This window comes from Orbicella faveolata, unplaced genomic scaffold (assembly GCF_042242905.1).
Source record: "Orbicella faveolata isolate gen_17 unplaced genomic scaffold, um_ofav_v1 contig_46, whole genome shotgun sequence".
NCBI lineage: Eukaryota > Metazoa > Cnidaria > Anthozoa > Scleractinia > Merulinidae > Orbicella > Orbicella faveolata.
The window spans coordinates 12,807,292-12,835,191 of record NW_028301576.1 but is presented as its reverse complement, the minus strand read 5'-3'; the positions used below and the strand labels follow the sequence as shown (position 1 = coordinate 12,835,191).

Below are 27,900 nucleotides of genomic sequence, written 5' to 3'. Positions count from 1 at the left end.
CAAGGTGGCAGAACCTTCTCTTTTCAAAGTGTCCCAGCCGTTGTACAAACTGCAAGAAATGAGTTTCGTGAAATCGACTCTCGGTATCGGCTTTTCAAAATAGATAGTCTCTCCTTTCTGTTGCGTAATAATAGTGAGAACAACCATTTTTATATTCAACAAATAAAATTGTGTTCAAATACAATGCCGAATGTATGGAAAAATCCCGCGCTTGTGATGGAAGCGGCAGTCGACAAGGAAAAGGCCTGGAAAAACGTTTTAAACCACTTCCCCAAAGCTGACAAAGCCGGTTCATTTCGCAAGAAAGTATCGACGAGAAAAACCATGCAACCGCCGAGGTGTTTTTCAAAGAAAGCGAAGGCTCGTTTCAAAGCGTCTTCGGATCAGACAGAAAATATTGGAGCGCCTAAATGAAAGAAGCGCTCGGTTTGGGCGACAGCGGGGGTTTTCCGTACCAATTGTCGCCGCTTGGCTCAAAAGTTTCCTTGCCCATCCCTGCGGTACCTTTCGACGGCAAAGCGCCAAGCTTGAAAAAAAATATTCAACGCCCCAATCCAAATCTACGTCACGTCTGACCAGTATATCCCGACAAAATTCCGCGAAATATTCCAAAAAACCGAACTCAAGCACACTTCTGGAACCGAAGCAAAACACTGGCTAGGAAGGCCTGACATGAAATATTGGCCGCAGCAGCTCAACTTCGCGGTTTTCTGCGCGACGCAGGGGTGCGGCGTTTCTCGCGAAATCTTAGACAGCGGGATGAATCTCCCCCCCGCAGATAAGAGCTTTCTACAAATTCCACGTGTATTTCACGGTCAGACGGATTTTGTACCAGCTTGGAGGTGTTCAGAGCATAAGTGCTTTGCCCGGAGACCCGTCGTTCAGCCAAATGAACAACCATTACGACGCCGCTTCGTACGAAAGGATATGCGCCGAGTTCGGTTTAGACTCCTCGAGCGATTTCCCCTTCACTGACAGGGACAACCACGGTCTCGGGGTATTGTACGTTTTACCTCATGGGAAAAGCCCCACAAAAACGGATTACAAGTACCCCGGGTGGAACAAGTTTAGCGACGAAGGTGGGAAAGAAATTAAGGATAACCTTATTGATTTCATACGGACGGATGCCTTTGGAGACGCACAGGCCGACTGGTTCGCACTCAATACCGCAAACGGCTTGACCCAGGCTGGCTTGTCGAGAATCAACCAGTCAATCGAGGCTTTCGTTTACTGAACCCTGGGCGCGCAAGTCAACGTCCGCAGCAGCATTCTCGGCTCTGGCGGCCGGGCGAAAGAAGCCCAGAGCGAGTTCCTGGTGCTGATGGAAGACGCGATCCGACAGCCCGACCTGGCCGCGAGCGTGCAAAGGTACCAGCTCGCGGTGGATCAAGCGAAGGTGAGGCTCAATCTCGCTGTAGCCCCCATGGCCTGGCTCATGCCCGCGCGAATGATAATCAGCACCGCAAGCAGGGCCGGTTACAACAACAAGCTGAAACAGGCGGTCTCCGGGATGAAACTGGGGGTGAACAACGAGGTAAACCCGGACACAAAAAAAGCTGGGCTCAAACTCATGGCAAGCGGCCCGTCAAAGATTAACCCTCCCAACAGCCACCCGTCCAACCCGATACACAAAGCCGCAACAGCCGAATCAAGAAAACCAGCTTCGTCCGAAACTCAACAAGCACAGGCGCAAAAAATAGAGCCCGAGGCTCCAGATAAAACATCACAACATGAAATAAACAAAACAGCTGTCATTGTCGGTGTAGTTGGATTATCGGCGTTGCTGTTCATGGCTTGGCGGTAAAGTTAACGCTGCTTCTTAAGAATTTGTTCTAACAAAAAGGCCACCACGGCAAGAATAAGCAGCCAGGTGTGCTCGGCTAGAAACCCGACGACTTGGCCGGCGGCTTTGAAAAGAAAGCTTACGATTGCCCCGAGGAGCCCACGCAGTATGGAAGCGAATTTTTTGCCGAGCTCTTTTAGCCCATTCCCCAAAGCCTTACCGGTGGCTTTCAAACCTCTGGTGAGGACCCCGATGACAGCTCCGATTGTGGTCCCGGCAGCAATAAATATTGTCGTTAGCCTCACCCCATATTTTTTGAAGATGTCTTTAACTCTTTCCCAAAGAGATTTCTCTTCAGTGGCCTCTCTCCCGATTTCTTCAAGCCGGGCATTAACTCGACGGATCTCTTTGTCACGCCAGTCCACTCTTTCTTCTGCCGCATCTTTTTCGTAAGGCGCCGCGTCTTTATCGTTCATAATCTCAAGGTCTTTTCCCTGCGCCTTTTCCAGTTCTTCTTTATCAATTTGTAGAAGTTTCATTTCTCTTTCCACGTATTCATTTCTCGCACCAAGTATTTTTTGGAACTCTTTTTCTTCTTCGTTCAGTCTTTTTGTTTCTTGATCAATAGCTGAAATCTTTTTTTCGGCTTCTTGTTTCCGTTCGAGGGTAAAATCTGTTTCTTCATTATCCAACAACTTTCCCAATTCAAACTTCCTTCTATGCACGAGGGCTTCTTTTCGTTTCTTTATCGATTTGAGAGCTTCGCTCGCTTCTTCTTTTTCTTTTTCTGCAACATCTACTGCTTGTGAATCTTCCAGCACCCGAATGTCTTCCTCCAACATTGGTCTGTCTTCTGCCGCTTGAACACTTCCTTCATATGCTCTTCTTGCCTTTTGATGTTGTGTTTCAATACTTCCCAATTCTCTTTTCAGTTTGTCAATTTCATCTTGGGAACCCTCTTCATTTTCAAGAGCTTCAATCTGTTGTTGTTTCTTTCTCATGGCCTCTCTTATTTCATCCATTTCCTTTTTATTTTTTTCTTTCTGCGAAGCCTCGTATTGCTTCTCTTTGAGCTCTTTCCGCTTTTCGTATGTAATTTCTCGAACCTTCTCGTATTTGGAAGGCCCGAGAGCGTCTTTTATTTCTTTTGAAAGGATTGGATTGATCTGATCTCTTCCCGTTCTCCTGTTTTTCGTAAACAGGTCATACGTCTTTTTGCCAGCTCCAAACATTTTGACTTGGAGCTTCCCCTTCGAGCTGTGTGAGCCTCAAGCTCGCTTGAGCTCATGTCCGGGTAAATATCTTTTGTGGCAACCCACGCTTGTTCACTCAGGGTCTGAGCCCCGGTGAAATAGGTTTCAGCATAAGAAGTTGTAGGCAGCCAGCTTTTTTCAGTCTGCATTGTCTTCACTGGAATTTCTTCCTTACCATGTGGCGTGGATGAATTTTTTGGGAAGAAAGGAGCCGTTTCGTTAGCATCTCCGCCTTCATCATCGTCATCGTCACCCAAACCGTATGGGTCATAAGCAGGGTTTTCAAAGCTTGTTCCTGCACCTTCCGCCGACATAGCGATATATTGCAAGCCTATTTTTTTTCAAATTAGAAATAATCGCCGGTGTTTTATACACAATGTCAGAGGTGCCAGAGAACCTTCGCCCAAGTTACAGCGAAAAGATCGTACACGCCATGAAGGCCGAGCGCGCGGTCAAACGAATCACCTTTACCCCCTCTGAAGCCAACCCCGGCAATACGCTGTACGTTTACGTGCCCAACCTGAACGAGAACGAGGTTCTGGTGCCAGGCTCGCTAGCGCTTGTCTTCGACATCGACCTTTCTGGAGGGCACGCCGACAACTTCCTCGTCCAGAACGTCACGCGGGCGCTCGTTGACAGGCTGGTCGTGAAGTTTGCGGCAACAACCCTGCAAGACACGGTTGGGTACGACATCTACAAAACTTTCGAAGACCTTTTCCTTTCGCAGGAAGAGCGCGACAACAGGATTCTCGAAGGGATTCAGAGCGAGGATCTATGCAAGATCCGCTCAGACGCGGGAGACAAGAAAAAATCGGGCGTCGACGCTGAAAACAAGCTGAACGAGGTGTACGGAAAAAAGTACCGGATCAGGCTGGACCATCAGATCTTAACCGACCACGGCGTTTTCTACCACCAGGCCCTTTACAACGACCTCATGTTCGAAGTAAAACTTGCCGAAGAAAAACACGTGGTCAAAGGCTCCGACACAACCCAGCTGAAATACAAGCTGACCAACATCCAGCTCGAGTACAAAATGATCCGCAGCAAGACTCTGGCAGACGAGGCGCGGAGCATTTACTCCACGGCAAAGAGTTCCTTTACGACCACGTGATGCATGACAAACAGGTGGCCTTCAAAAAAGACATTGACCCGAGGATCACCATCAAAGTCAACGCCCAAAGAAGGTCGCTAAAAGCCCTCCTCCTCTTGTTTGTTGAGCCGTATACTGCTGGCGCCAGAGATTCAGAAAAATTCGTCTTCCCTAATCTGAAGAAAGTCAGCGTCACGGTCAACGGCTCGCCCAACATGTTTTACAACAACGGCATCGAAGGCAAGGACATGTGGGAAGAAGCCCGCAACTTGTTTGTGAAAGAAAAAAATAAAACGGAGCACATGGATGTGACAAAGTTTTACACCGGTGATAAGTTCGGGCTTGTGATTGATCTGCGCTCCATGGTTAACCAAGAAATGCACGGCAGCGGCACGCGGATTGTGAACAGTACGGACGGGGTCCAGCTGGAAATCGAGCGGAAAACCGAAGGCTCAGGCGACGTGAATTGCCATGTGTTCGTCATCTCCGACTACCAGTTCAACCTTATGGACAGACAGCTGGAATCTGTACAGGATTGAATATGAACATGGACCCGAGAAAGATACCCTTCAACGCTCTCATCGTGGGGCCGACGAATTCAGGAAAATTGAGGTTCGTGGTGGACCAGCTCTACGGCCCTTTCCGCTTCAAGTTCGACTACATCGTGCTCATCTGCCCGACGTTCACGCACAACAAGACCTACCACCGGCTTGGCGAAAACGATCCAAGAATGGATGTGATAGTCTGCGAGCAGCACGACGTGGAAAAGTGGTTGAAGCTCGTGAGATGGCTTTCCGAGGGCACCAACACGCTCATAATCCTCGACGACTGCGCGGCCTCCAAAGATGTTAAAGGGCGTATAGGCGAGCTGGTGAATCTCGCCTTTTCCGCTCGACATATGGGCATCAGCGTTTGGGCACTGATCCAGAAGATGACCGGCATAACAGCTTCCTTCCGGGAGAACGTGGCGGCGATCGTCCTCTTTTACACCCCCTCGGCCAGGAACACGAAAGCCATCTTCGAGGATTACGCCGGCGAGCTCTCCCCGGATGAGTACAAAGGTCTGGTTTCAAAGCTGAAAGAGCGAAAGTTCTCTTATCTTGTGTTCTCGCTTCGCCACCCCTACGGGGTAAAGTTATTTGAATAAAAAAATGAAAGTTGTATATAGCCTTGAACAATGGGTGAAGAGGCCGCGTTTGCAGAAGTTATGAACCTTCTTCAAACCGAGCCCGAGCCGAGTGGGCCAGCAGGTGGCATTGTTCCAACCTCCTCCGGACCTGACATTCCTGCTCTTCGTGAGCAGCTGGCCGTGCTGGTGTCTACAGGCAAAGCCAAAGAGGCCATCGGAGTGCAGCTAACCCACGAGCAGGTGAAGCGCCTGAGCGACAAAGAGGTCGAGAAATACACCAAACGCTACGAGACGTACGTGGGCTTCAAGACAACAGAAAGCCTGATCGACAGCTTCATTTTTCTTGCAACCAAAGTGGTCGGAATGTCCGTCAAAATCAAAGACATCGACGCTTACCAGAAAGAGCTCAGAAACGACTACATCTTGAACAAAGAGCTCTCCAATCTGGCCGGCAACCTTGCTTTGAAGTGCGGCCGGTTTCTTGCTGCGGCCAACGCGGTGTTCATCACTACTAAACATGTTGATTTCAGTCCACAGTTGCCGGAGCAGGTCCACCCTTCTCGTGATGAACACGGCTATCCGCTTGAGGGTGTTGATGAAGTACCCGGCTCAGCAACTGCAAAATAACTGGTCAGCATTCATTAACAACTGCTTAGGGCTTGCTGACAAATTGTTAACAATTAAACTTTTTTCATTTGCTTAGAATACGGTTCGCTTCAGAATGTCAACCGAACAATCCGGGAGCGCGCCTCAGGTCGAGACCCAGGCAGCGCCTGCCGCCGATATCACACAGCAAGCGACAACTCCAACTCCAACCAAGCAGCGCGTAAAAAATCCAAAGCGTGTGGCTGCTGGCAAAGCGACATCTGAAAGAACGCGGCAGGCGCGGGAACAACAGAAGAAAGATGCCGAGGCTTATAGGGCTCTCGGGGAAAATAAGGCGAAAGCCGCCACAGAGCCCCCTGAGCCCTCCCCGACTACAGAAGGCGAAAGCCCAAAGAGCAGCGGCCTCAGCACCAACCAATGGATTGTTATTGGCGGCATAGGCGTTTCACTGCTCGGGATTTATTACAAACGGGAAGAGCTCAAGGCTATGGCCAATGCCGCATTCGACAAAATTAAAACGCCGGAGCCCGCGCCTGAGCCCGCGCGTGTTGAGCCAGAAACTGCTCGCGCGACACAGCCAAGAGGATTAAAAAAATGATTTGAACTTTTGCGTGTTATGCATATCCACGATGCCAGGGCTTAACGTTGAACAGAAAATCCTCACTTTCGCCACCACCTTTGGTGTCACGTATGCGTTGTTGGGCTTAAGCAAAAATGTTCTTCGTGAAACATTCAAATTTTTGGATGCAGCTTTTGACAATAAGGACGGAGAAGAAATAAGACGAAGAAAAACGGAAGAAGTAAAAAGAAGAACAAGAGAAATAATAAGAAGAATAGTAGAAGCAGAAGAAGAAGAAGAAGAAGAAGAAGCCGCCGAAAAGACAGATTAATTTTGTTTTAAACTTTTGTTCTTCACTTATATCAAACGCTATCATGTCAGACAACAAGCTTGTCAAGACCGTCATCGAGGCCGCAACTCTCACGGGATTAGCCGCGGGCATCGGCTGGGCAGCAAAAAAGGTTGTGAAAGAGAATTTCACTTCCGATCCCAGCAGCAGCTTTATGAATTACGTGAAGTTCACCGGCGTCATGGCGGTCAGCATTGCGCTCAAAAAGTACCTCGAGGACCAAAAAATCCTCCCCGACAGCGTCTGAAATTAATGATTTGAAAAAAAGACGCTGCTATATAACACCATGGCGAGCATCGCGATCATGGTCGGCGGGGCTGTGTTGAACGCCACGGCTTTTATCGGTGGCAATTATCTGGCGAGGGTGCTTGGCGGGGGCGACAAAGCTGCACTTGAAGAAAAAAAGCGCCACGACAAAGCTCTCGAAGATTATCAAGCGGCTTACGCCAAATACACGCGCGACCGCACCCATCTTCTCGACTGGATTGCGACCAACGCGCAAGTAAAGGAGCAGGCCAAGCAGAACTTCACCAACACCGACTATGCCTTCAAACTCTAAAACCAGGCGCATCCTCACGAACAGATGACACCCCCCAAAGAAGCCCAGTTCTCAGATTTCTATCAGCCAAGCGAGCAGCAGAAAAAGGGTGAACTCATGTTCGTGGGCGCCGGCGCTCTCGCTCTGGGCTACGCAGCCTTCCGGTTCCTTTAAACTTTTTTACGCCTTACTTATATGGACGCCAAACTCGCGAAGATATACTACGGCCCCGGGGGCTATTGGAAAGGAATAGCCGCGATCAAAAAATTAGCCGAAGCCGCCAAGGTACCTGAAGAAACCGCAAAAAAGTGGCTGATCAGGCAAGCGCTCTGGCAGATATATCTCCCCGCGCCGAAGCGAATTCCTCGACGGAAATTCAACGTTCCCACACCCAACAAGGTCCACCAGGCGGACCTTCTTTTTCTTCCGCACGACAAGCTCCCTCGTGGCCGCAAAGTTTTCAAATATGCGCTGACCGTTGTCGACGTGGCCAGCCGCTACAAAGAGGCCGAACCACTGACTTCGAAAAATTCTGATGAGGTCGCCCAGGCTTTTCAAAAGATTTACAAGCGCGGGCCTCTCGAATGGCCTGAAATGCTGCAGATTGACCACCGGCGCGAATTCATGGGCGCTGTCACAAAAGAGATGGACAAGCACAAAACATATATCCGGCGCGGGCGCGTTGACATTCACCGCGACCAGGCAATCGTTGAACGTTTCAACCGCACCCTGGCTGAGCGATTGTTCGGGCACCAGTACGCCGTGGAATGCTACTCCCTGAGGGCAAGCGGTCCACGACCTGGGTGAAAAGACTTCCAGAAGTTGTTTCGGCTCTGAACAACGAGGTCACAAGCCTTATCGGCAAGAAACCCGCCGTCGCCATCAAAGAAAAATCTGTTTATGCAAGGCCGTCGACACCTTACTCAAGGCCTGTTGGAAAAAACGAAAAAATACTCCCCTCTCTTGTCCAAGTTTGTTATCTCTACCAGCCCGGCGAGCTTGAAGGGGGCGTGAAAAGAGCCACGGATCCAATCTGATCTTTGAAAGTTTTCGGCATTGAAAGATCTTTCGCCAAAACGGATCAGCCCGTTCTCTACTATCTGCACGACGGTCCCAAGCGCGGCTTCGTGCGTGAAGAGCTGCTCGTTGTCCCTCCAAACACACAGTTACCCCCAGAGCAACTTTGAAACTTCGGCTTCCAAATCTCTAAGTTCATTATCCGTTAATGTAGGTAATATATCGAAGCTGTTGTAGCCGTAAGCTTTTGTATGGATACCATCGTCACCTATCCATCGCTTTGAATCGAACGGTGAAAGCGAAATTTTGTTTAGATGCATGCCGTAGATCTCATGTCCCTCGCTTCGAAGAATGTTCATTCCATGCCATTGCTGCTTCGCACCGAAAAGCGTTTCCTTGTACTGTTCATGCCTTATTTGTTTCTTGACAACGCTCTTTTTCACGCCCTTCGCTTTTTTGATATTTTTTTCGTCCGCCTTCAAGATGGAGTACATTTTCGGTCTCAGACCAACATACTCTGCGATGGGGGTTCCTGCACATTCGTCTTTCATCTTGCCCAAGACCTTTTTGTTGGTGTTTGAGTGGAGTGGATGCTCCTTCGGGTAGTCACTCGTGTCGTAAAGGTCCATGTTGTTTTTCATGTCTTTGTAGACGTCATCCGTTTCAATCAGAATCAGAAGGCTGTCGGTGTCTGTGTACAAGAGCTCGCACTTCGAGCCGTACTGCTTTTTAAGCTCGTAAAAGAAGTCGTACATCAGGATCTTGCTGTTGTCGAGGATCGTCATCCCCGTGTAGACCGGTTTGTTGAGAAGCAGCTTGCTTTTTCGCATGTCGATCCCTACAATGTCGTTTGAAAATAAAACATGCCTTGTGTACAAAAGGCTGGCGATCAATTTCCTTATTTTGTCCGTCTCATTGCTGCGCACTATTTTTATGTCAACGCGGTTACGCAGGTTTTCCATGGTTTTGTCGAAAACAGAGTTGTTCATGAGCTGGTAAAAGTTCTTTTCAAAGTCGCTCTTTGCCTTTTTCCTGAATTCTGTGTTCATCCGGATGTACGGCTCCATCCAGCATTTTTGTTCGAACTCCAGCACCCTGTGCACACGCTTCAGTTTCATGCCCTGCTTCAGATAAAACTGCAAGTTTCTGTAATGCACAACGTAGTTCTTCTTGTCATGAAGCGTTAGCAGCAGCTTCTTGCTGTCCGGGGGTTTCAGATCTAGGTCTTTCATCAACCTCTTTTGGTAGTCCGACATCCACTCCTTTTTTACGGCCTTTTTCTCCGGCGCCAGGGGATAGCTCTTGTGCTCCTCGTGAAGTTCTGGCGGGTATTCGAGATCGACCTCGAGAATGCACCCCATCTTTGCGTTTTCTTTCATACTGAGAATCTCCTCCTCTGTGGGCATGACTCTTTTCCACTCAAAACCTCTTATCGGAAAGGCGTTGCACATTGCCCATCCGTAAAGGTTGTTTTCGTCGAGATACATGATGTATTTTTTTGGCTTGCTGGGGTCGTATCCCGGTACTAGCGGGTTGTTTGCCTTGGCGTATCTCTCGCTCACCATGGAGATTCCGCCCCGCATCCCCCTTTCCACGAAGAGATGCATTTCGTAGTCCGTGAAGAGCTCAAGCTCGACCCCCGTCTTTTTCAGGAGAGCGTCCCAGGAGAGGCTTGGCGACGTGTAATAATGCGCCAGATCCAACCCGTACTGCTCTTGGCATAGGTTTCGGAAGTTCTCAAAAACATCCGCCAGCAGCGCGACGTCCGTTTTCACGTAAAGATTGTGATAATCGCCCTGCGTTTTGCATCCAAAAGCCTCCCAGACGGCCTGCGCGTGCGCGTAATCTTCGTCTGTTATGTGCTCGCCGGTCAGTTTGCTATAAAACTTCTCTTTTTCCGGAAGCCTTGTCTCTGCGAATCTCTCCCATGAGTCCATGTACTCGTAAGGGTAGATCCCTTTTTTGTAAAGCAGGTCGCTGCCTTTCGAAATCGTTGATGTTATTTTCAATGACTCCTTCGGTGTCGCCCTTACAAGTGAATCAAGGCTTCCTTGCAAAAAGTTCAAGCTGTCGATGAGACGCAGGCTCCGACCGAAAATGTGATGTATTTCTCCATGTTGTTGGCGACGCATTTTACCTCTTTCTGCAGCTGCGACATCGCTTGCATCAAGGGGTGCGCGTCGTAGCCCCTCAGGTTGTGAAATACAACTGGTATTTGGTCTGTCTTCGGATTTATTCGCAACTTCTTATTGCATTCGCTGTGCGCGGCTCCGCGGTACCCGCCCGTTATGTGGCAATGGTCCTTTACCGCGTCTCTGAAGTTTTTCTGAAGTAAAGGTTTTTCACAGTACTTACAGTTTTCCTGTGATTTTTCTTCCAACTGGTCTTTTTCGTCTTCCAGTCTTTTTAACCTTTGAACGCCCCATTTCTCCTTTTTCTGTGCTTCGTAAAAACATTTTTTGTGGCCTTGCCCCCAATAACTCCATTTTTCACCTTCACCTTCTTCACCCGCTTCTTCAACGTTCCAGACAGGCAAAGAATCCATAAATTGGTCTTTTATCAGAGTTTTGTTGCATATGTGGCAATCAGTTGCTTTTTTGAAATTTTCCCAGTCCTTCCACGTCATAACAATCGGTTCCGGGGTGGCCAAACTCTCTCTTATTTTCTCCTCTTCTCGCAGAACGTCACTTAAAAACTTCCCCACCGCGTTTTCGCCCCTGTAAGTGTTCGAACCTACCACTTTACCATCGCTTCTCACAACAAGGTAAGAGTAACCGCATGCCTCGTGCCTTTCGGTCTTCTCTGTGTAGCTTGTTTGCATTCCCTCACGCTCGCAGCCCTGAATTTTTCTGACAATTGCCTCAAAGTCCGGGTAAATAGCGTGGTACATCTTCATCTGGTTTTTGTAGTTTTGGAAGGAAAGGATGTTTCCCCCCTCTTCCGGCATCTCAATCCTTGTCGGCCTGCCGTTCACACCGTTGCAATATTTTTTGTGTTTCACGAGCAAGTCTGCTTCTGAGAAACCGGTTAAGCACAGCATGCAATAGTGCTTTGCGTTTCTGTTCTTGCTCTGATCAAAAAGCAAAGCGCTTTCTCTTTTTATGTAACAATAGTGCTGAATTTCCCCTGACTCGATTAACATCAGGTTTATCCGCGGCACATTCGGTTCTTTTTTGCTTATCTGGTGGACAATAATACAATCGTTTTCCCAGCCAAATACGTTTATTGCGAGTTTTGGGTTTTGTGCCTCGAGCTTTTCTATCTGTTTTACCGGTGTTGGGAAATCTATGCCTACGTAGTTGATACCGTCGTTAACCGGATATTTGCTTGGTCTTTGCAGGTTCTTTCCATCTTTGGGAGGGAATAAAGCAGCTCTGATTGCCCACTTCAGGCATTCGTTGTCCTTGTTTTTCACGTTGATTATTGCCTTCTTTTTTGCCAGTTTGGCTGGAAGAGGCAAATATGTCCCTCCGCGAAGTGGCTGATAGCGTGCAACATTCACGTACGCGATCTGTATCTTTTCAACTACCCATCCTGATCCTTTCTCAGACCAGTGCTCTATTTCTCCTTTTGCGATTTCAATGAATTCATCGAATTTTTGTTTTATCTGTTCCTCATCGTTCCTTTCAAAAACGTGCGGTTTGTCTTCTTTAAAGTAGTGCTCCATGTATTGCGTTTCTTCATTTCTTTTCTATTGAAAACTTTACTTGTAACCCGAAACTAACTTTAACGCTGTTTAACTTTTGGGCTTCTTGTTCAACCAAATCGGTGATCTTTTCTTTGTTTTCTCTTGCGAACGCTAAAAGATCTTTCTTGTTTGGATTACTTTCGGATATATCCATTCTCCACACACGGAGCCATTTTTTGGAAATTGTTTTGGGATATTTGGAACCCGTCATATAAAGCGGTAAAATCTGGTTCTAACGGTTCGGGAAGATTTGTTCTTTCTTCCCTCGGTATTGGACCGTAGAACATTCGCAGAACATCGGACGAATACCTTGCGGCAGCCATGTTGGCGTATACACTGTGCATATAAATCTCCAATAGGAAAAAAATTCTGGCACATTTTTTTTTATACAAGTGAAGGGTGGCACATCCGCGCATATTGATTACAGACGTTGCAGCTTCGCTGGACCCGAAGGCAGGGTTCTGGCACAGCACTCATCAAGGAGGAAAACAAACACACACACACATGTATAATGAGGGTTCTGGACACAAGCGAACGCAACACGGTGCAAGCGTAACGCTACTCCGAATCTGAAGATTCGGAGTAGCGTTACGCTTGCACTGTGTTGCGTGAGTGCTGTGCCAGAACCCTCATTATACATGTGTGTAGTGCACACGAGAAGGTTATGTTTTTGGTTGTGATTCTGGACCGTGCAATCAACAATAACGTGGCTGTTTCGTCGGGATGCCAGATGACCTGTTACATAACTGGGACAATTAATGTTCACGAACAGAACTTTTGAATCGCGTTGGCTTGGGGTTGTTTACTGTGGGAACAGCTTTATTTCATGTGCTACATTTGTCCTGGGATGTTTGATTAGTTCCAGTGGAGACAAATAATTCAGTTAGCCTCAGCTCTTACGCAGTCGGGATTTTCATCTGATCGAAGGAATTTCAATGTGACATAATTTAAATATGTAATTGCAGAGAGTTCTGTCCGAGAACTGGAACTTCGTAAAACTGTTGTATGATTGACTGATTGTTCCTTATTCATCCAAGAATTTCGCGCATATACAGAAAGCGAATGTTTACCCACCTTAATAATAAATGGCGGGTCATCAATAAATACGGCAGCGAGTGTCTGAAAAACACTAAGACCTAAGGGCTAAGACTCCCTCCGAATCTCAAAAACAAGTCAAAATTCGCCAAAAAAACAACACCCGCTAAGAGTAATTACACTACGCCGCACAAAAATACTCAACTTTTTGCCAGTGGAACCTAGTCTACACGCCAAGTAGAAACCACCTGACTAACGCTTTGCTCTCGTGGACAAATAAATAAATAACCAAATAAATATCGCTGGCGTTGACATGCATTCCGCTTTTGCTGTTGAATATTTTTATGCTTTAAAAAAGTTGGGTCACCGTACCAGTTTCCGAGATGTTAACTTCGTGGATAAGGTATTTTAGCGCGCGGTCTAAGCGCAAATTAAAATCTCGACTTGACAAGATCGCCCCTTGCGCATGTGAAGGCAGTCCGCTGATCAGTGAAGCCCGCAATTTCATGCGAATAAACGCGATTTGTCCGCGAATAGTGTTTTCTTTTTCGCTGTTTTCGTTAGCAGCATAAGCGGTAAAAGAACAGTACCATGAATACCCGGAGGTGAGACTAGCCAAGTACAAAGAACGAAGAAAACCTGAAGAGTAGTTTTTTTCCTGCTGTTTTTTTAGATTGTTGGCAGCCGCGATCGATCGCAACATCAACACCACAATTTTCGTTTACGTTCCGGTTCAGCGGTTTAAACGGATCACGGAAGTGATGTTTTCCTTTCAAATTGCCTGAACGATGGATGTTTTCGAAATTAAAAATAACTGATAACGCAAACAGGTTAATTAAGCTTGGCGAACCCTCGAGTGATCGCATGATGACTCGCGCTGAAGTGCGCGCTAGAGCCCTGGCGACTCATGGAAATATCACTGTTTTGAGACACCTAATATATCACAGAAGACGTCAAAATGTGGTAAGAACGTCAGTGACACACTCGGCTATCGCCTCGTGTGCCACTTTTTGGTTTTTTCCATATTTTGTGATCCATTATTCAACAGACACAGGGCAACATGGAATCTATTCTTTAGATAGAGAAGGATGAGAGAACCAGATTCACGGATTTCCAATAGAACACACTTGACTGGCTACTAAATATGGGTTATTGACCAGGTGTAAATATTCAGCCAGTCTGACCGAACAAGCATGGTTAATAAAGGATTTATTATATGGCTTTCGGGGAATTTATTCTGTGGGATACAGCATGTAGTCTCGAGAGGGCGGGATAGCGCCATCTTGCCTGTTCGGGTAGCCAATCACAGCGAAGGATTTAGTTCATCTTACCCGCTCACGGAGTTAGCCATGTAAAAATGGCTGGTATTGCACGAGAAGCTGGACCAATCAGATTGCCGCATTTGCATCTCTATACTAGTAGAATTCTACAACACAACTAACAACAGCACTTTGACCACGTCCAACTCGTGACCTGAACATCACGATGGGGATTGCTTACTACTAAACTTTGATAGCGAGTACTTTACATCTCTTTCTCTCCCCCCCCCCCCCCCCCCCCCGCCCCCTCCTCAAACCATCCCTTTTAATTTTAGAGACCAGTACAAAAATATATGAGTAAAAACTAGATATTGACTAAAAATTGCTCTCTCTTTGATACCCTGTAATACTGGTTCCTTTCAGTCAACCTGAGCCCACGCATCTTTTTCTCCTTCTCATTACGCTGCAGTTTCCCTAACATGTGGCATTTTTCAGGAGTTCCTTCCTGGCTATCTACAGCTTAACTGTTGCCATACTTGCTTGTGATGACCACGAAGGTGCTTGGGTCGGAATAGAATTTGTTTTTCTTTCTCACTGAACAAGCACTTTTTTCCATGGGAGTTCCTCGCACTGAGTAGGGAGCGCTCTTCTCATAAATCTAGCATCTGCAAATATTTTTCTGTCGCTTCACTGCTTACTCTTTTCGCCATACACCTCAAGACAGAGGCCCCCGGGAGAGAGGTTATCATTGTATCCGGGTAAATGAACAAAAACCTCAGATGCTGTAAGCCATACAAAAAGCAAGTGGACTGGAATAACTTCTCCAACAAACTTGAAAATAGGGAGGGTCTATTATAATCTGGCGGGTACATTCACATTTATCTGGCGGTTAGCGATTAAGAAATTATCGTGCGGTTGCAGGAAATCATAAATTTAGTTTGCGGTTTTCGTTATTTATTGCGTTTTTTTGAGGGGGTCATTCAAACAACCGGAGCTCTCTGTGTTTGTGAGCAGCCCAGTAGACGTCAAACTTTTTGTTCGCTAATTTTCTTTCTTTAGAGGCAATTTGTGATCTTCTTGTCTGTGAGGAGAATTACGATTATATTGAGCGAACATGTCGTAAAGAAGTTATTCCGTGCTGTTAACAGATAGGTTATGATAATAATCGTCCTACCAGTGGGGTGGATTCGGTTTTTAGGAGAAAAAGAAAGCGGTCCGTTGTTTCGAATGAACAAAATATGGCGGTTTCTGTAAGACCCTCAATAGTCCCCTCAGTAACACAGCAGTCAAACGTCGGGCATGCGCAGATGGGTACATTTTTTGGTAGCCGCGCGCAGATTTCCCGCGCAAAACATGGGAAACAACCGGTGTCACGCAAAATTTACGAAAAAAAATTGAAAGTTCATAGAAATCTGTAAAAGGAAAAGAAAGTAGGTAAAAGGAAAACTTAAGACTTTTCAGACACAAAGTTTATTAAGTTACCGGTGTTCTGTTGATTTACCATTTTGTTTTTAGCTTTACCAAAAAAGGTTTATAAGTCTTGAAAACCCGTGTCATGCTGCGAGCCGACAGCGTAGTATATTTTTATTTGTTTTTATTTATCCGTACGGTGCGTGACGCCGGAAACGGACGAAAAACGGTGTGTAAAAGAAGGAAAAATGGGAGAAGAAAAACACAATTGCAATGATTCGGCTTCGCTCAGACGAGCTGGAAAAATTTTGGCAAGGACTGTGGGGATTCCATCCGGATCCTGGATTTGTCTCAAGCACACCAACGAGATGAATCGAAACGACAAACTGTGTTCATGTCCATCGTCATGGGGGCATAGCTGGCCAAAATACCGATCCCAAACCGCCTGTACCTCTTCTTTGACCAGGTGGGAAAATCTTTTCTGCACTACAAACCTGGGAAAAACTGGTGCACTGAATGCAAAGTCGAGGCGGACAAAAAATTTCAAGGAGCACGGAAAATACACACCGCGGAAAAGAAAGACCTGCAACAAGCAGAAGTTACAACAATTTTTAAATCTTATTTCTGTAAGCTCTCGTTGTACAGACTAAAACATAAACAAATATATCAATAACGAGGAAAATGTAATTTATAAGATGCCGATGACCCACGAAAAGAACAATGTCATGAAAATATTTTGGCCGCCTTTTAGTTGCTCCATTGCTCGCACATGCGCAGATGTATGACCGCTGTGTTCTCCTCAGTAGGGTCCGCCGAAAAAAACGTCATTCTTATCGCGGACCAAAAGGATCACGGCGTCTGGGAACAAAAAAAGTCCCTTCCTAAAATCAACGTAAACATAATTTTGAAGATCAGAATGTGCTTGGCAAAATCAGACACTCGCCACTGTCACTACAATAAATGTATATGAGACAACGTATTTTTGCGATCGCCGAAAGAAGAAAATTCTAATCTTAGTCTATCTGGCTTATTTTCTCAGTTACAAAAATTCAACAGCTTTCCTTTTTATTTCTTTTTTATTGTAGTTCCACATCAGTTTTTAACCTGGAAGTCGCTTCACTAACTCTTCCGTAGGTGCGATGAATAGTACAGCGGTTATTTCCGCTCTTGTCATCGTCGTGGTGATTGGATTATTAAAATGTAACGCCAACAAGACGAAGATTATTATTCCCGTACTGGAGAGAAGGCTTACAAACAAAGCGACATCTGTCGGGATAAACCTCGCAATAGAAGCCGCCAAAAACTCTTCGGATTTGAAAGCTTTCTTCGACAAATATGAGATAGTCATAGATGGCCCTTATCCCACAAAGGTACGTTTTGTAGAAGAAAACGTTTAATATCTAAAAGCTGTTGACCAACCCTAAGGTCAATATGGCTCAGTTGGATATTTGCCAAGTTCTTTTATTGCGTGTTTATATGGAACAAGACGTAGGCTTTGAAGCGAGAAAGTTATGCCCTCCAGAAACCTTCGCTATTAATCACTACAAAAGGAAGCTGCCGACATGCAACTATGAGAGATAGAAAGAAAGGTAAAATATTAGGAAGAATGGAAAATTCCAAAGATTTTATGGCAGCTTGAAAACTTGCAAAATTACAAGGATTTGTATGGAAAACCACTGCAGCCTCCTTCTAAGCTTTAACGTCCGTAAAAAGTTCCTCTTAAAGGATATAAACCTGAAATTGAAAATTTGTCATATAAGCTTTTTGTGAATGTGTTTAGCATTTCTAAGTGATGGATTACCATTGACTAGATCAGTGTGTTCTTGCAAAACAAGTCACGTGACCAACTGTTACAAGTGGCCTACAGGCTTCCCTTCAAAACTAACATAACTTGGAAAACAAGGTAGAAGGGTTTTGTAAGTCGTCCAAAGACTTCATCTATAACTTGCAACAAATGTTTATTCGATAAATTGACAAGCTCATTTACTGACAAATGGGTAAAAAACTACTGTATTTTCACCAGTATGGCAGTTCAGTTTTCACGGAATGGAACGTGATTAACATCTTTGAAACTCTAAATGTCAAGGTAATCCCTATGTGCGTTTAAAATATGTCAAACGTGTTTTAACAATAAAAAAAACTACATTTATGAAAGACAATGGCACCCAAAAACAACACAATAAGTTGAGTGTATTATTAAAATCTGTTCCTCAACAGGGGGTCCCAAGCAACGCTATTTTTTTTTTCTACCTTTGCGTTGCAAGATAATACAAAGTACAATGGATCACGCCCGTTGATTCTGCTCGGTCCTAACACACCCGATGAAGCCTCCTCGGTATTGAATGTGGTACGATTTTACGGGAAACTTATGGTAAGAAATGAAATAACCAAGATTATAGTAACGGAGTAGTGATCTCTATCTATAGAGCATAGATATTAGTCCCAAAACCTTTTCTCCATTCCGAAGGTGTTTCAGCGTTTCAAGTTCCAGCTTGAGCCACGTACATCCGAGTTGACCGAGTATCATAATAATAATAATAATAATAATAATAATAATAATAATAATAATAATATTTAGTGAGGGAATCCAACTCACCAAAGGCGGTTTTCAGTGGAGCCCTCCTAAATAAAAATCACCTAAAAATGACATAAATAAGAGTTACCTAATTTCTAATATCTTGATAATATCTTACCAAAAAAGATATTAATAAGATACTAATATCTTCAAATCCAAATCTTTATATCCAAAGAAGATACTAATATCGTATCAAAAAAGAGCCCAGGTTCTAGTATGGTCGTGACGTCCCTTCAAGAATGACATTTTTAAAGCAAAATGAATTTTCTGCTGAATCTACATGTTAAACGCGTACCCTGGAACCATTTAAGACCTTTGCAGACAACAGTAACTCTCCATTTAATCAGTTAACCTACAATCAGGCTTTTTGTCAGGCGAACGGGCTAAGGGCAAACAAAAACGCTAGATGCATTCATCGACATTTACTTCACGAGTCGTCTGCCGCCCCTTGGCTGCTTACCTGTCATACGATAAATGTGAGCCAATCAGATTTTACCGGCAATTCATGCTTTTCCTTTGGGCGCTTCCGCTTATCGGGATTAATTGGCAACCGTCACAGCTCAACACGCCCCCTATTCAATGGCGTTACTTAACTTTCAGCGTATGTCGTATTGTATTTCAGTTTCTATTACTCTCGTAGTGGTCACATCGTTTTTCTACCTCGTGCAGTTTTTCTCGCACCCATCCTCTCCTGTTTTCTGTATTTCTCAGCGATAGGGTCGGCAGCGGAGAGGTTTATTTCTCAGTTTGCAGATTCTATGATTTATCTTGTGTCTTCGGATGTGGAAATAAACTTCTCTCTTGGCCAAAAGCAAACTGTGTTGATTATCACAGTAAATGGTTTGAACCCAGGAGTATCAGTAGTTCGTATAGTGTGATCGTCCGGGTGAGTGTAGTTCTGAAAAGAACTGTTGTTTGTGACTGACGTTTCGACAACCTGAGCGGAAGTCATCTTCAGAGTCAAGTGAATAGTGTTTGTCAGTCGATGATGTTATAAGTCTGGTCCGTTGAAGGTGATTGGTCAGTATAGCCATGATGGTATTGGCTGAAAGACTCGTGTAAAGTTTGTCATCAGTCATTGGTGGGTTTCGATCCGTCTATTGTTAGTCAAGTAGGTCGGTTTTGGTCCGTGTATTGTTAAGTCGGTCTGTTAGAAGTCCGTTTGTCGGTTTCGTTTCTGTCGTGGATAAGTCGTTTGTAAGGCGCCGGTAGTTGTTGACATCTGTTAAGAGGCGTTTGTTCTAGGTTAGTGTACCAGCTTTCCAGGGTCAGTCGTTGAGAATAGTTTGTACTGTGGGTTAAGCACTGAGCAGATGTCCCAGTCAATGTTGTGGTTTGTCAGTTGATGATGTACAGCAATGTGATTGTTGGCATCACCATTTCTCGTGGCTCGTTTGTGTTCAGTCAGTCTCGTGTTAAGGTTTCTGCCAGTCTCACCAATGTAGGAAGCCTGGCAGTCGGAGCATTTGATCTTGTAAACTGCTCCCTGTCTGTCGTTAGGTTCGTCTCTGTCTTTCACGTTAGTCAGTAAGTGTCGTAACGTAGTTGTAGGTTTGTGGGCTACACGAATGTTGTAGGGCTTTAGGATCCGCGAGATGGTCTCAGAAGTGCCCTTAATGTAAGGTATAGTCACTGTAGTAACAGGCGTAGGGTTCCTGTTGGTAGCGTCAGCTTCAGTAGGTTGGTAAATGTTTCGTCTAATAAAGTCAGCGTTGGAGTTGTTTTTGTGAAAAACACGTTCAAGATATCTGTTTTCGTCACGTAAGCTGTCCGGTGTGTCACAAACTAGTTGCGCTCGTCTCGTCAAAGTCTTTATAGTCGTGGCTTTGTGTGAAGTCGGGTTGTAGGATGATTCGTCAAGTAATCTGTCGGTATGCGTCGGTTTTCTGTACACTGTCGTTCGTAGTTCGTTCTTGTCGCGGCTTATCAAACAGTCTAGAAAAGGAAGTTTTCCATTTTCTTCGATCTCTTTAGTAAACTGGATGTCGGCGTTCTGTTCGTTTAGGTGGTCGTGAAAATCGTCAATTTCGTCTTTGTGAACGGCGGTAAAGGTGTCGTCAACGTAGCGTAACCAAAGCGGTATCGTTTGTCGGCAAGTTGTAAGGGCGCGTTCCTCCACGTGTTGCATCACAATTTCTGCGACAACAACAGAAACAGGCGACCCCATTGCTGTTCCATGCAACTGTTTGTAGTGTTTACCGTTGTACTGAAAGTAAGTCGATGTAAGGCAAAGGTTCAGTAAGTCCATGATGTCTTCTGTAGGTAACGGCAGTTCAACAGTAGATTGTTGTATAGCGGTCTCGGTACACTGTAATGCCAATTGAAGTGGAATACTGGTGAACAGTGATTTCACATCAAAAGACACAAGTTTGTAGTCGTCAGGTATCTGTACTGTCTTAATAGCGTCAATAAAGTTCTCCGTAGATTGTAGTTTGCGTCTTGATTTGTCAGTAAGGGGTTGCAGTATGGTCGTCAAGTACTTAGATAGTTGATACGTAGGGGACCCACAGAATGACACTATAGGTCGCATCGGTATACCAGGTTTGTGCAGTTTCGGTAGTCCGTAAAGTTTCGGTGGTTGAGGTACTGAGCACCTCAGTCGATAGTAGCGTTGAGTGTCAATAGCGTCAGTCTTTTTGAGCGTAAGTATTTTGCTGTTAAGTGTACGTTGAAGTGCTGGCGTCGGGTCGCGTTTAAGTTCTTCGTAAGTTTGTTTGTCGTTAACAAGTGCGTCCATTTTGTCAAAGTAGTCAGTCTTGTCCATAACAACAGTGACACGTCCTTTGTCGGCTGGTAGTATGACAATGTTGTTGTCGTTTTTCAGTCGTTTCAGTGCTTGTTGTTCGTCTTTTGTCAAGTTATTGTCAGGTATAGAGGCTGATTGTACCGTGGAAGCAATTCTGCTTCTGATGTTATCCTTGGCAGATTCTGATAAGTCTCGCTGACGAGACAGAACCGCCTCAACACTAGATACAATAGATTCGGTCGGTATCCGTTTAGGCGTCACTGACTGTTTTAGTCCGTAGGACAGTACGTGAGTCTCGGTTTTGTCTAAGGGACGGGAAGAAATATTCCTCACCCAGTTGTCGTCAGTTTTCGGTCGTTTTCTGCCTTTATTGCGTTGAAGTGTTGTCAGTTTTCGTTCTTGTTCAGTACGAACGCGGTCTGTGGTTTTGTCGGCTCGCCTGTCGGCGATTGTCATAACAGTGTCAAGTAAGTTAGTCGGTAACAGTTGTTAAAATTTGTCAAGTTGTTGTTGTAGTCTATTGTTGCAGTAGTTGAGTCTTCTGTGACAGTCGTTTATCCGTGCTTTGACCAGACGTCTGCAGGTTGATTTGACGATCTGGATGGCCTCTTGTGTGTTCAACGGAGACTTAAGTTTAAGTCCGGCCGGAACGAGACCCTGGTCTTTGCAAACGACTTATCCACGACAGAAACGAAACCGACAAACGGACTTCTAACAGACCGACTTAACAATACACCGACCAAAACCGACCTACTTGACTAACAATAGACGGATCGAAACCCACCAATGACTGATGACAAACTTTACACGAGTCTTTCAGCCAATACCATCATGGCTATACTGACCAATCACCTTCAACGGACCAGACTTATAACATCATCGACTGACAAACACTATTCACTTGACTCTGAAGATGACTTCCGCTCAGGTTGTCGAAACGTCAGTCACCAACAACAGTTCTTTTCAGAACTACACTCACCCGGACGATCACGCTATACGAACTGTGTTGATTATGTCTTGTTGGCGGGGACAATTCGTCCGGTTGCTAGAGCGAAAGCGACAAAACGCGAGTAGTAAATGGCGCTTATATGGGCCGTAACCAATCAGGCGCCGAGAAACACAATAAGCTATTGTTTGGAGAACAATGGATTCTATTGTTCTCTAAATCCAATATGGCGTTGGTTAGTTTTCAGCCAATCAGGAGACGACTTGAAAATTGAAGATGGCGGTGACCCTGAAAGTGCGGCCATGTTGGAAAACAGTCCACCAGCCTCAACGGAGGACCTGGGATCGGTCTCACGGATTTCCATGGCGACACAATCGTTAAAAAACCGATAAAATACTTACAGTATATTTTCACGGATTTCCATGGCTACACAATCGTTACAAAATCGATAAAATACTTGCAGTGTCCCGCCCTAAAACGCACAGCTGCAGAAGTCCTTGCCGCTGTCCGCCATGATGAAGACTGAGAGAAATAGGTCCGAGTTCCACCTCTATAGGCTACCGCCAAGCACGATGGGACGATGACGTTATCAACGAATGGTTGGCGGCCAACTGAGTAGACAACAAGAAACGAATGATACCGACCATCGTGGTTTTGTCATCCTCCCCTACGCCAAAGGTTTTTCCGAAAGAGTCGCAAACGTTCTTCGAGGTTTCAATATCAAGGTCGCCCATAAACCTATTCGTACCATCTCGAACATACTCCAAAAACCTAAAGACAAGATCGAGAAAGAGGCTTCCAGAGGCATTGTTTACAAGATCAAATGTAAAGATTGTGACTGTGTTTATGTTGGTCAGTCATCACGCGCGTTAAAAACACGTATGAAAGAACACGCAAAGGCTATAGCAACATTGGACAAAAACTCTTTATTGGCCAAACACCATATGCTCAACGGTCACCAAATAGATTTGGAGAACGTTGAAATTGTCGACAGATCATCAGTATGGAAACAAAGACTAATTCTTGAAGCTTGGCATTCCGTGCGAGACAGGAAAGCTATAAACGAACACATAGCGCTACCGAACGTGTACAATGGCATTAAGAATTTTTACACTCATTAAGAATACTCTGGAGACTATTGCTCATTTAGTTTTATCACACATCTATTACATATTCTAGCAGGACGCCGTTTAACATTTGCATTTTCCATCTTTTGCTGAAGAAGGCAACAGTAGTGGCCGAAACGTCCGATAACCATATTTTTAGCCAGTGACAACCATTTAATTCCTTTCCTTTTTTTACCAATTTTTAACATGCCTGGCTACACACCGAACATTTTTAAGAGTGTTTTCCGTGCTTTCTTTCTCATTTATGAGGGTTCAGTAACGTTGTTCTCCAAATCCAAGATGGCGCCGGTTAGTTTTCACCCAATCAGGAACTGGTCAAAATTCTTGTTTTTCGGCCATTTCAATTTCAGGAGAAAAAGAAAACAGCGGTTACAAACATAACAAACGGGTTTTGCATGGTATATTAAACTTGACGTTTCGTATGCTACAACATACATCTTCAAAAGTGACGCTTACAAAATATGACAAGATTTAAAAAGACTAAAACTAAAGCGAGGTGTTGGTAACTAGCTAGACGACAGTGAACAAAAGAAATTATATCCGGTGTGAAATAATAAAGAAAGAGTTTTTCCTACCGACGTTCTCATTTAGGGTGGGTTTTAAGTCCCGTATTAACAATGTTTCCTTGATTTTACACTGTAAATCACATTGACCACTTGCTACTGAGAATCTCAAAATGGTCCCATTTGATGTTGTGACGGGTACAAGTTGAATGATCAGTAACAGCGGAGGCGTGACCAACTTGAGTGAGAGCTTTGAAGGGCTCCGTCTTTCTGTCGTGCAATCTTCTTTTGGTTTTACCGATGTAGAAAACATCACAATCCCAGCAACTGGCTTTGCAGACAATCTTCGATTTCTGCGAGCGGTTGAAACGATCTTAGTAAGGAAAGAAAGACTTAATTCTGTGAGTGTTCTGAAAAATAACCTACGGTTTACAATTAAAATTTTCACCAAAATTGAAGGGATTAGTTTTTAAAGTAATTAAAGTGTTAAAAGGCTGCACTAAAATACACCTAAAAAGAAGCAAAACAAGGATGGCTAGGAATGAGGAATCTAGCTTAAAACAGTCAGAGTTGTGTCTTGGATTAACCATGTAGTTGCTAACAATCAACAAGCGTTAATTAATTAACTTTAATTACTAACCATCTTTTATTTCTTTTCAACAGGTGACGTACCTAACAACTACTTCTGAAGTGAGCGAACTCGAAAATAGTTTCGGATTTACTTTTGCGCCAACAGCGTTCACATTCAATGCTGCAAACTTTCGACTGATGGACTACTTCAAGTGGAAGAGAGCCGCGATCGTGTATGATTTCCTGGAAACAGGAGGACTTTATGTGAAGGTGGGGCCTAAAATACATTAAGCATCAGTTAATAAACCTAATAATAATAGTTCGTTTATTACGAATTATATAATTTCAAAGTATTAATAGGTGAAATAAATAAATAACTAACTAATTTGGTGGTAGACGTAGATTGATATATTATGATTTTTTCTTAAATAGTGATCATGACTCTTTTTAATCTTAAGCCTAATATTCTTTACAGTTCCGCTTGTTCTATTTCAGCACGGTCTTACCAGACATTTTTGATATTCACTCCTTGAATGTCATTCATCGAGTGAATATCAGTCCGGGATCGTTATCAGATTTGATAACCATGTGACGTCACAACATGGCGGCCATTTCAAAAACCGGGAATTTTCGTATTCACTTCGCTTTGCTCGTTATTTGTTCGATTATACTCGGGTAATTTACCCATAATTCTATTCGATAATTACCAGAAAAGAAGGAGCCTCACGTGTTTTGAAGATGGCGGTTGAAGACCAGCGTAAACGATGTAAAATGCTACTCGTAAAGTGAAACAGCGCTTGCAATTTTACATCCAAACCAGGTATGTTTTCATTTTGTCATTAGATTTAAGTTACCTGGAGATTTTTGCGAAAATCACAAAAAATATGTCGTTAATCTTCACGCCATATTCTTGGGATTTAACGTGTTTTTAGTGTTGTGCACGATCTGTGAAAAAAGTGCACGGGGGTATTTTGATTTGCGATGTGTTGTTCGTAACGGCGGCCATATTTACAGCTGTAATCGATATGTTCCTAGGTATTGAGATGGCGGATGCTGGTACCCATAGAATCAAAATAGCAAATTTATGTCGATTTTGTGGATATAGCTTGGTCATTACATAGGGTAGGTTTATTGTTGTCGAGTTTTGCAGCATAAAATTTTCGTTCCTTTTAGGCCTGACAGACACGCACCATTCAACTTTAAGAATTAGTGGTGGCAAAATCAAGGGGTACGTAAAAGTAACTTACATAAATCATCTAAGCCCCTTCAGAAAAAAATATAGCTCTTAGTGAGTCGCTCGATTCATGGTACGGCAGTCCAGGTGGTTGGGAAACCACTTGCGAATCTAACATTAGTTGTTTATTTTCTTTTGAAGGGTTACCATGAGGTCAAAATCAAGGGGCCAGAAGGAACTCCTTTTCATGTCCTTCCTGAAAATTGGAAACAAAGACTCGTTCGCACTTCGTTGTGTTTTGCCGGAAATTAGAGAAATACCCGAGACACTTCTAGACGTGCCAGTCTGGTATCCAAGAGCGCTAAGAAAAATTACACTTTGAGAGAAGTTGCTGGAAGACAGATAGGCCGGGTGCAATACTTCATAAACAGGGAACTAAAACACCTTTCGGACTGCGGGAAAATCGACAATCACGTTAAAGGGTAAGTTGCCTATATTTTAGAGTCAATTTCAACAACTCGCGGTCCTGAAATATTTTCCGGAAATGCCGGCCAAACTAGGTCAGTTTTCTGGCACACCAGTCGTTATATAATGAAGCTTATTGTTGGATTTAGCGAGTGAACTATGGTACGAAAACATATTACTTGAATTATAGTTTCTTTTATATGAATCGGTCGTTAAAAGCGTTTTTCCATATCACCGAATGCACAACAATAGACTACTGGTCTACAACTAAATCAATTTTTTTCCGGAAATGCCAAGACTTCCAAGTTTACTGTCACATCTCACGACATAAAGTGTTGCATGTACCCATTCCACTGAACGGAGGTGTATCACGAATTAAAGTAAATATACCTGCTATATTTTTGTTGTTGTGCCAGAACCATGTCAGGCGAGCCCACAACGACAAAGAGAACTCCAGTGCATCAAAGATGGAAACGAAATGTACAATACGGTAGAGGGGATTGAATTAGAAATCGCAGAAATGGAATTAGGCGTGGGATGGGATATGGCCATCGAGGTAAGCTATTCTATCTTCAGTATATCTGGACAGAGAGTCGAGAGAGGGAGGGTCGCGAACTGTTTCGATACTGTTATTTCCATTTCATAGTAATGAATCATAGTAGGAGATGTTTCGGTCCTAACCACGCTTCGCTCATGCAAATTGAACGAAATTCAGTTACAGCTCTCCGCTTGGAATATAGAAGCAACTTGTGCAGTGTCAATTTGTGAACTCAAGATGTATTTACTGTTAGTGTTTCGTTTATATTTTATACAGACTGTTGAACAGCCAGCTTCGCCAACTACCAAGAAAATGAAGCCTGAGTGAAAATAGAAGCTATCATATTAGTATCAATAAACAACGCTTTTGTGAACAGAATAACTGTTGTCTACCTTCGTGTGTTTTTACTCGGAACAAATATTATACGGTGTCTATCTGAAAATGAAACTTTTCGCTGTAGCTTTTGGACAAAGACAGTTTTCTTCCATACATCTCTGTTTCTATTCCATAATCCAGTGACCTATTGCGAAGCAAACATACAATTACAATTAAATGAAATTGCATTGTGATGTTGTGAAAAAAGTAACTCCTTTCATCGCAGCGCCCCGTCGACCGCCATATTGAATTATACACTGTTGCTACCAAATAATGTCACGTGAACGAAAATTTGCGCAGCGATTCGTTAATGGTTTGGTTTGGTCGAGGTTATCAAATCTGATAACGATTCCGGACTGAATATCGTGTTTTCCATCGTTCACTTCGAATACTAGATTTCATTTACATGTAATACTCGACGCCATCCTCTCCCTTAATTCGCTACTCTTGTGCTAAAGCTTTGAAACTAACCCTCTGAGTTTGATTGTGTAGATTGCTGTAATTGGGTCAGCGTTAAATTAGCCCAGTGTGTCATTTTAAAGTATAATTACAGGATAATTACCTAACTCGGTTCGATAGGTATACGCAGCAACAATGGCCGAGCGGGATGAACAGCAATTCATACAAAGCAGGAGCTATATATATGTCATAGAAATAACGCAATGGAATAACAAATTCCTTTATTTCATGGTGTGACTAAGCTTCACTCAGAATAGTAATTGCGAATTGTTCTTCATATCAACTTTCAGGTAGTGGGTGATCTTATAAACCATCCGGATTTAGAAATCATCGGATTTGAAGCAATTAATACAGGTTTGCTGGGACACCAAAATATAAAAGAGGACATCAAAATAAAGCTTAACAAACTGAAGGTAATAATTAACCCTCAAGACTAATCCCCCACACAGGCCTAACGTAGTCCATCTTGGGTATTAGATCACTCCCGGTTTCGGATATCCTTGGACCGGAGAGACTAGAAATAGCCAGTCCTGTAACGCAGAGTTTGCTCTCGTGGACCGCCAAAGCAGCTCTGTGGTACCATGATACGCGAAAGAACTGGGTACCATTGCTAAAATTAATCTGAGAGGGATTACCTTGAAAATAAAGCCTATTTTATTATATTTTTTCATCCTCTCTTGCCTCGCTTGAAATCAGTTAACTAGAC

The 27,900-nt window shown here is 44.2% G+C and overlaps 2 protein-coding genes, 2 long non-coding RNA genes and 3 pseudogenes across 6 annotated transcripts; 6 read left to right on the top strand and 1 right to left on the bottom strand.

Moving 5' to 3' along the window:
- The first annotated feature begins 540 nt into the window (after positions 1-540).
- On the top strand, positions 541-2,203 carry LOC149098460 (uncharacterized; annotated as a pseudogene).
- Positions 2,204-3,406: 1,203 nt separating this feature from the next.
- LOC149098459 (uncharacterized) lies at positions 3,407-5,283 on the top strand (annotated as a pseudogene).
- A 677-nt stretch (positions 5,284-5,960) lies between these two features.
- On the top strand, positions 5,961-6,695 carry LOC149098458 (uncharacterized). Its single transcript, XM_089278590.1, has one exon. The coding sequence runs from the start codon at positions 5,977-5,979 to the stop codon at positions 6,457-6,459; it is 483 nt and encodes a 160-aa protein (XP_089134716.1). The 5' UTR covers positions 5,961-5,976; the 3' UTR covers positions 6,460-6,695.
- A 360-nt stretch (positions 6,696-7,055) lies between these two features.
- On the top strand, positions 7,056-8,200 carry LOC149098457 (uncharacterized). Its single transcript, XM_089278594.1, has one exon. The coding sequence runs from the start codon at positions 7,056-7,058 to the stop codon at positions 7,326-7,328; it is 273 nt and encodes a 90-aa protein (XP_089134720.1). The 3' UTR covers positions 7,329-8,200.
- A 2,428-nt stretch (positions 8,201-10,628) lies between these two features.
- LOC149098456 (uncharacterized) lies at positions 10,629-12,335 on the bottom strand (annotated as a pseudogene).
- Positions 12,336-16,698: 4,363 nt separating this feature from the next.
- Positions 16,699-18,196, top strand: LOC149098455 (uncharacterized). Its single transcript, XR_016203952.1, has 2 exons — positions 16,699-17,086; positions 17,934-18,196. It is a non-coding gene; the product is annotated as an uncharacterized LOC149098455 (long non-coding RNA).
- A 6,546-nt stretch (positions 18,197-24,742) lies between these two features.
- On the top strand, positions 24,743-26,741 carry LOC149098454 (uncharacterized). Of its 3 annotated transcripts, none has more exons than XR_016203956.1 (4): positions 24,743-25,003; positions 25,559-25,839; positions 26,239-26,378; positions 26,637-26,741. It is a non-coding gene; the product is annotated as an uncharacterized LOC149098454 (long non-coding RNA). The 3 variants fall into 3 exon arrangements; XR_016203955.1 differs by lacking the exon at positions 24,743-25,003 and adding an exon at positions 25,010-25,305; XR_016203954.1 differs by lacking the exon at positions 24,743-25,003 and adding an exon at positions 25,010-25,411.
- The last annotated feature ends 1,159 nt before the right edge of the window (positions 26,742-27,900 follow it).

Coding starts and splice junctions, on each gene's coding strand:
- LOC149098458 (XM_089278590.1), top strand. CDS start 5,977: ATGTCAACCGAACAATCCGGGAGCGCGCCTCAGGTCGAGACCCAGGCA.
- LOC149098457 (XM_089278594.1), top strand. CDS start 7,056: ATGGCGAGCATCGCGATCATGGTCGGCGGGGCTGTGTTGAACGCCACG.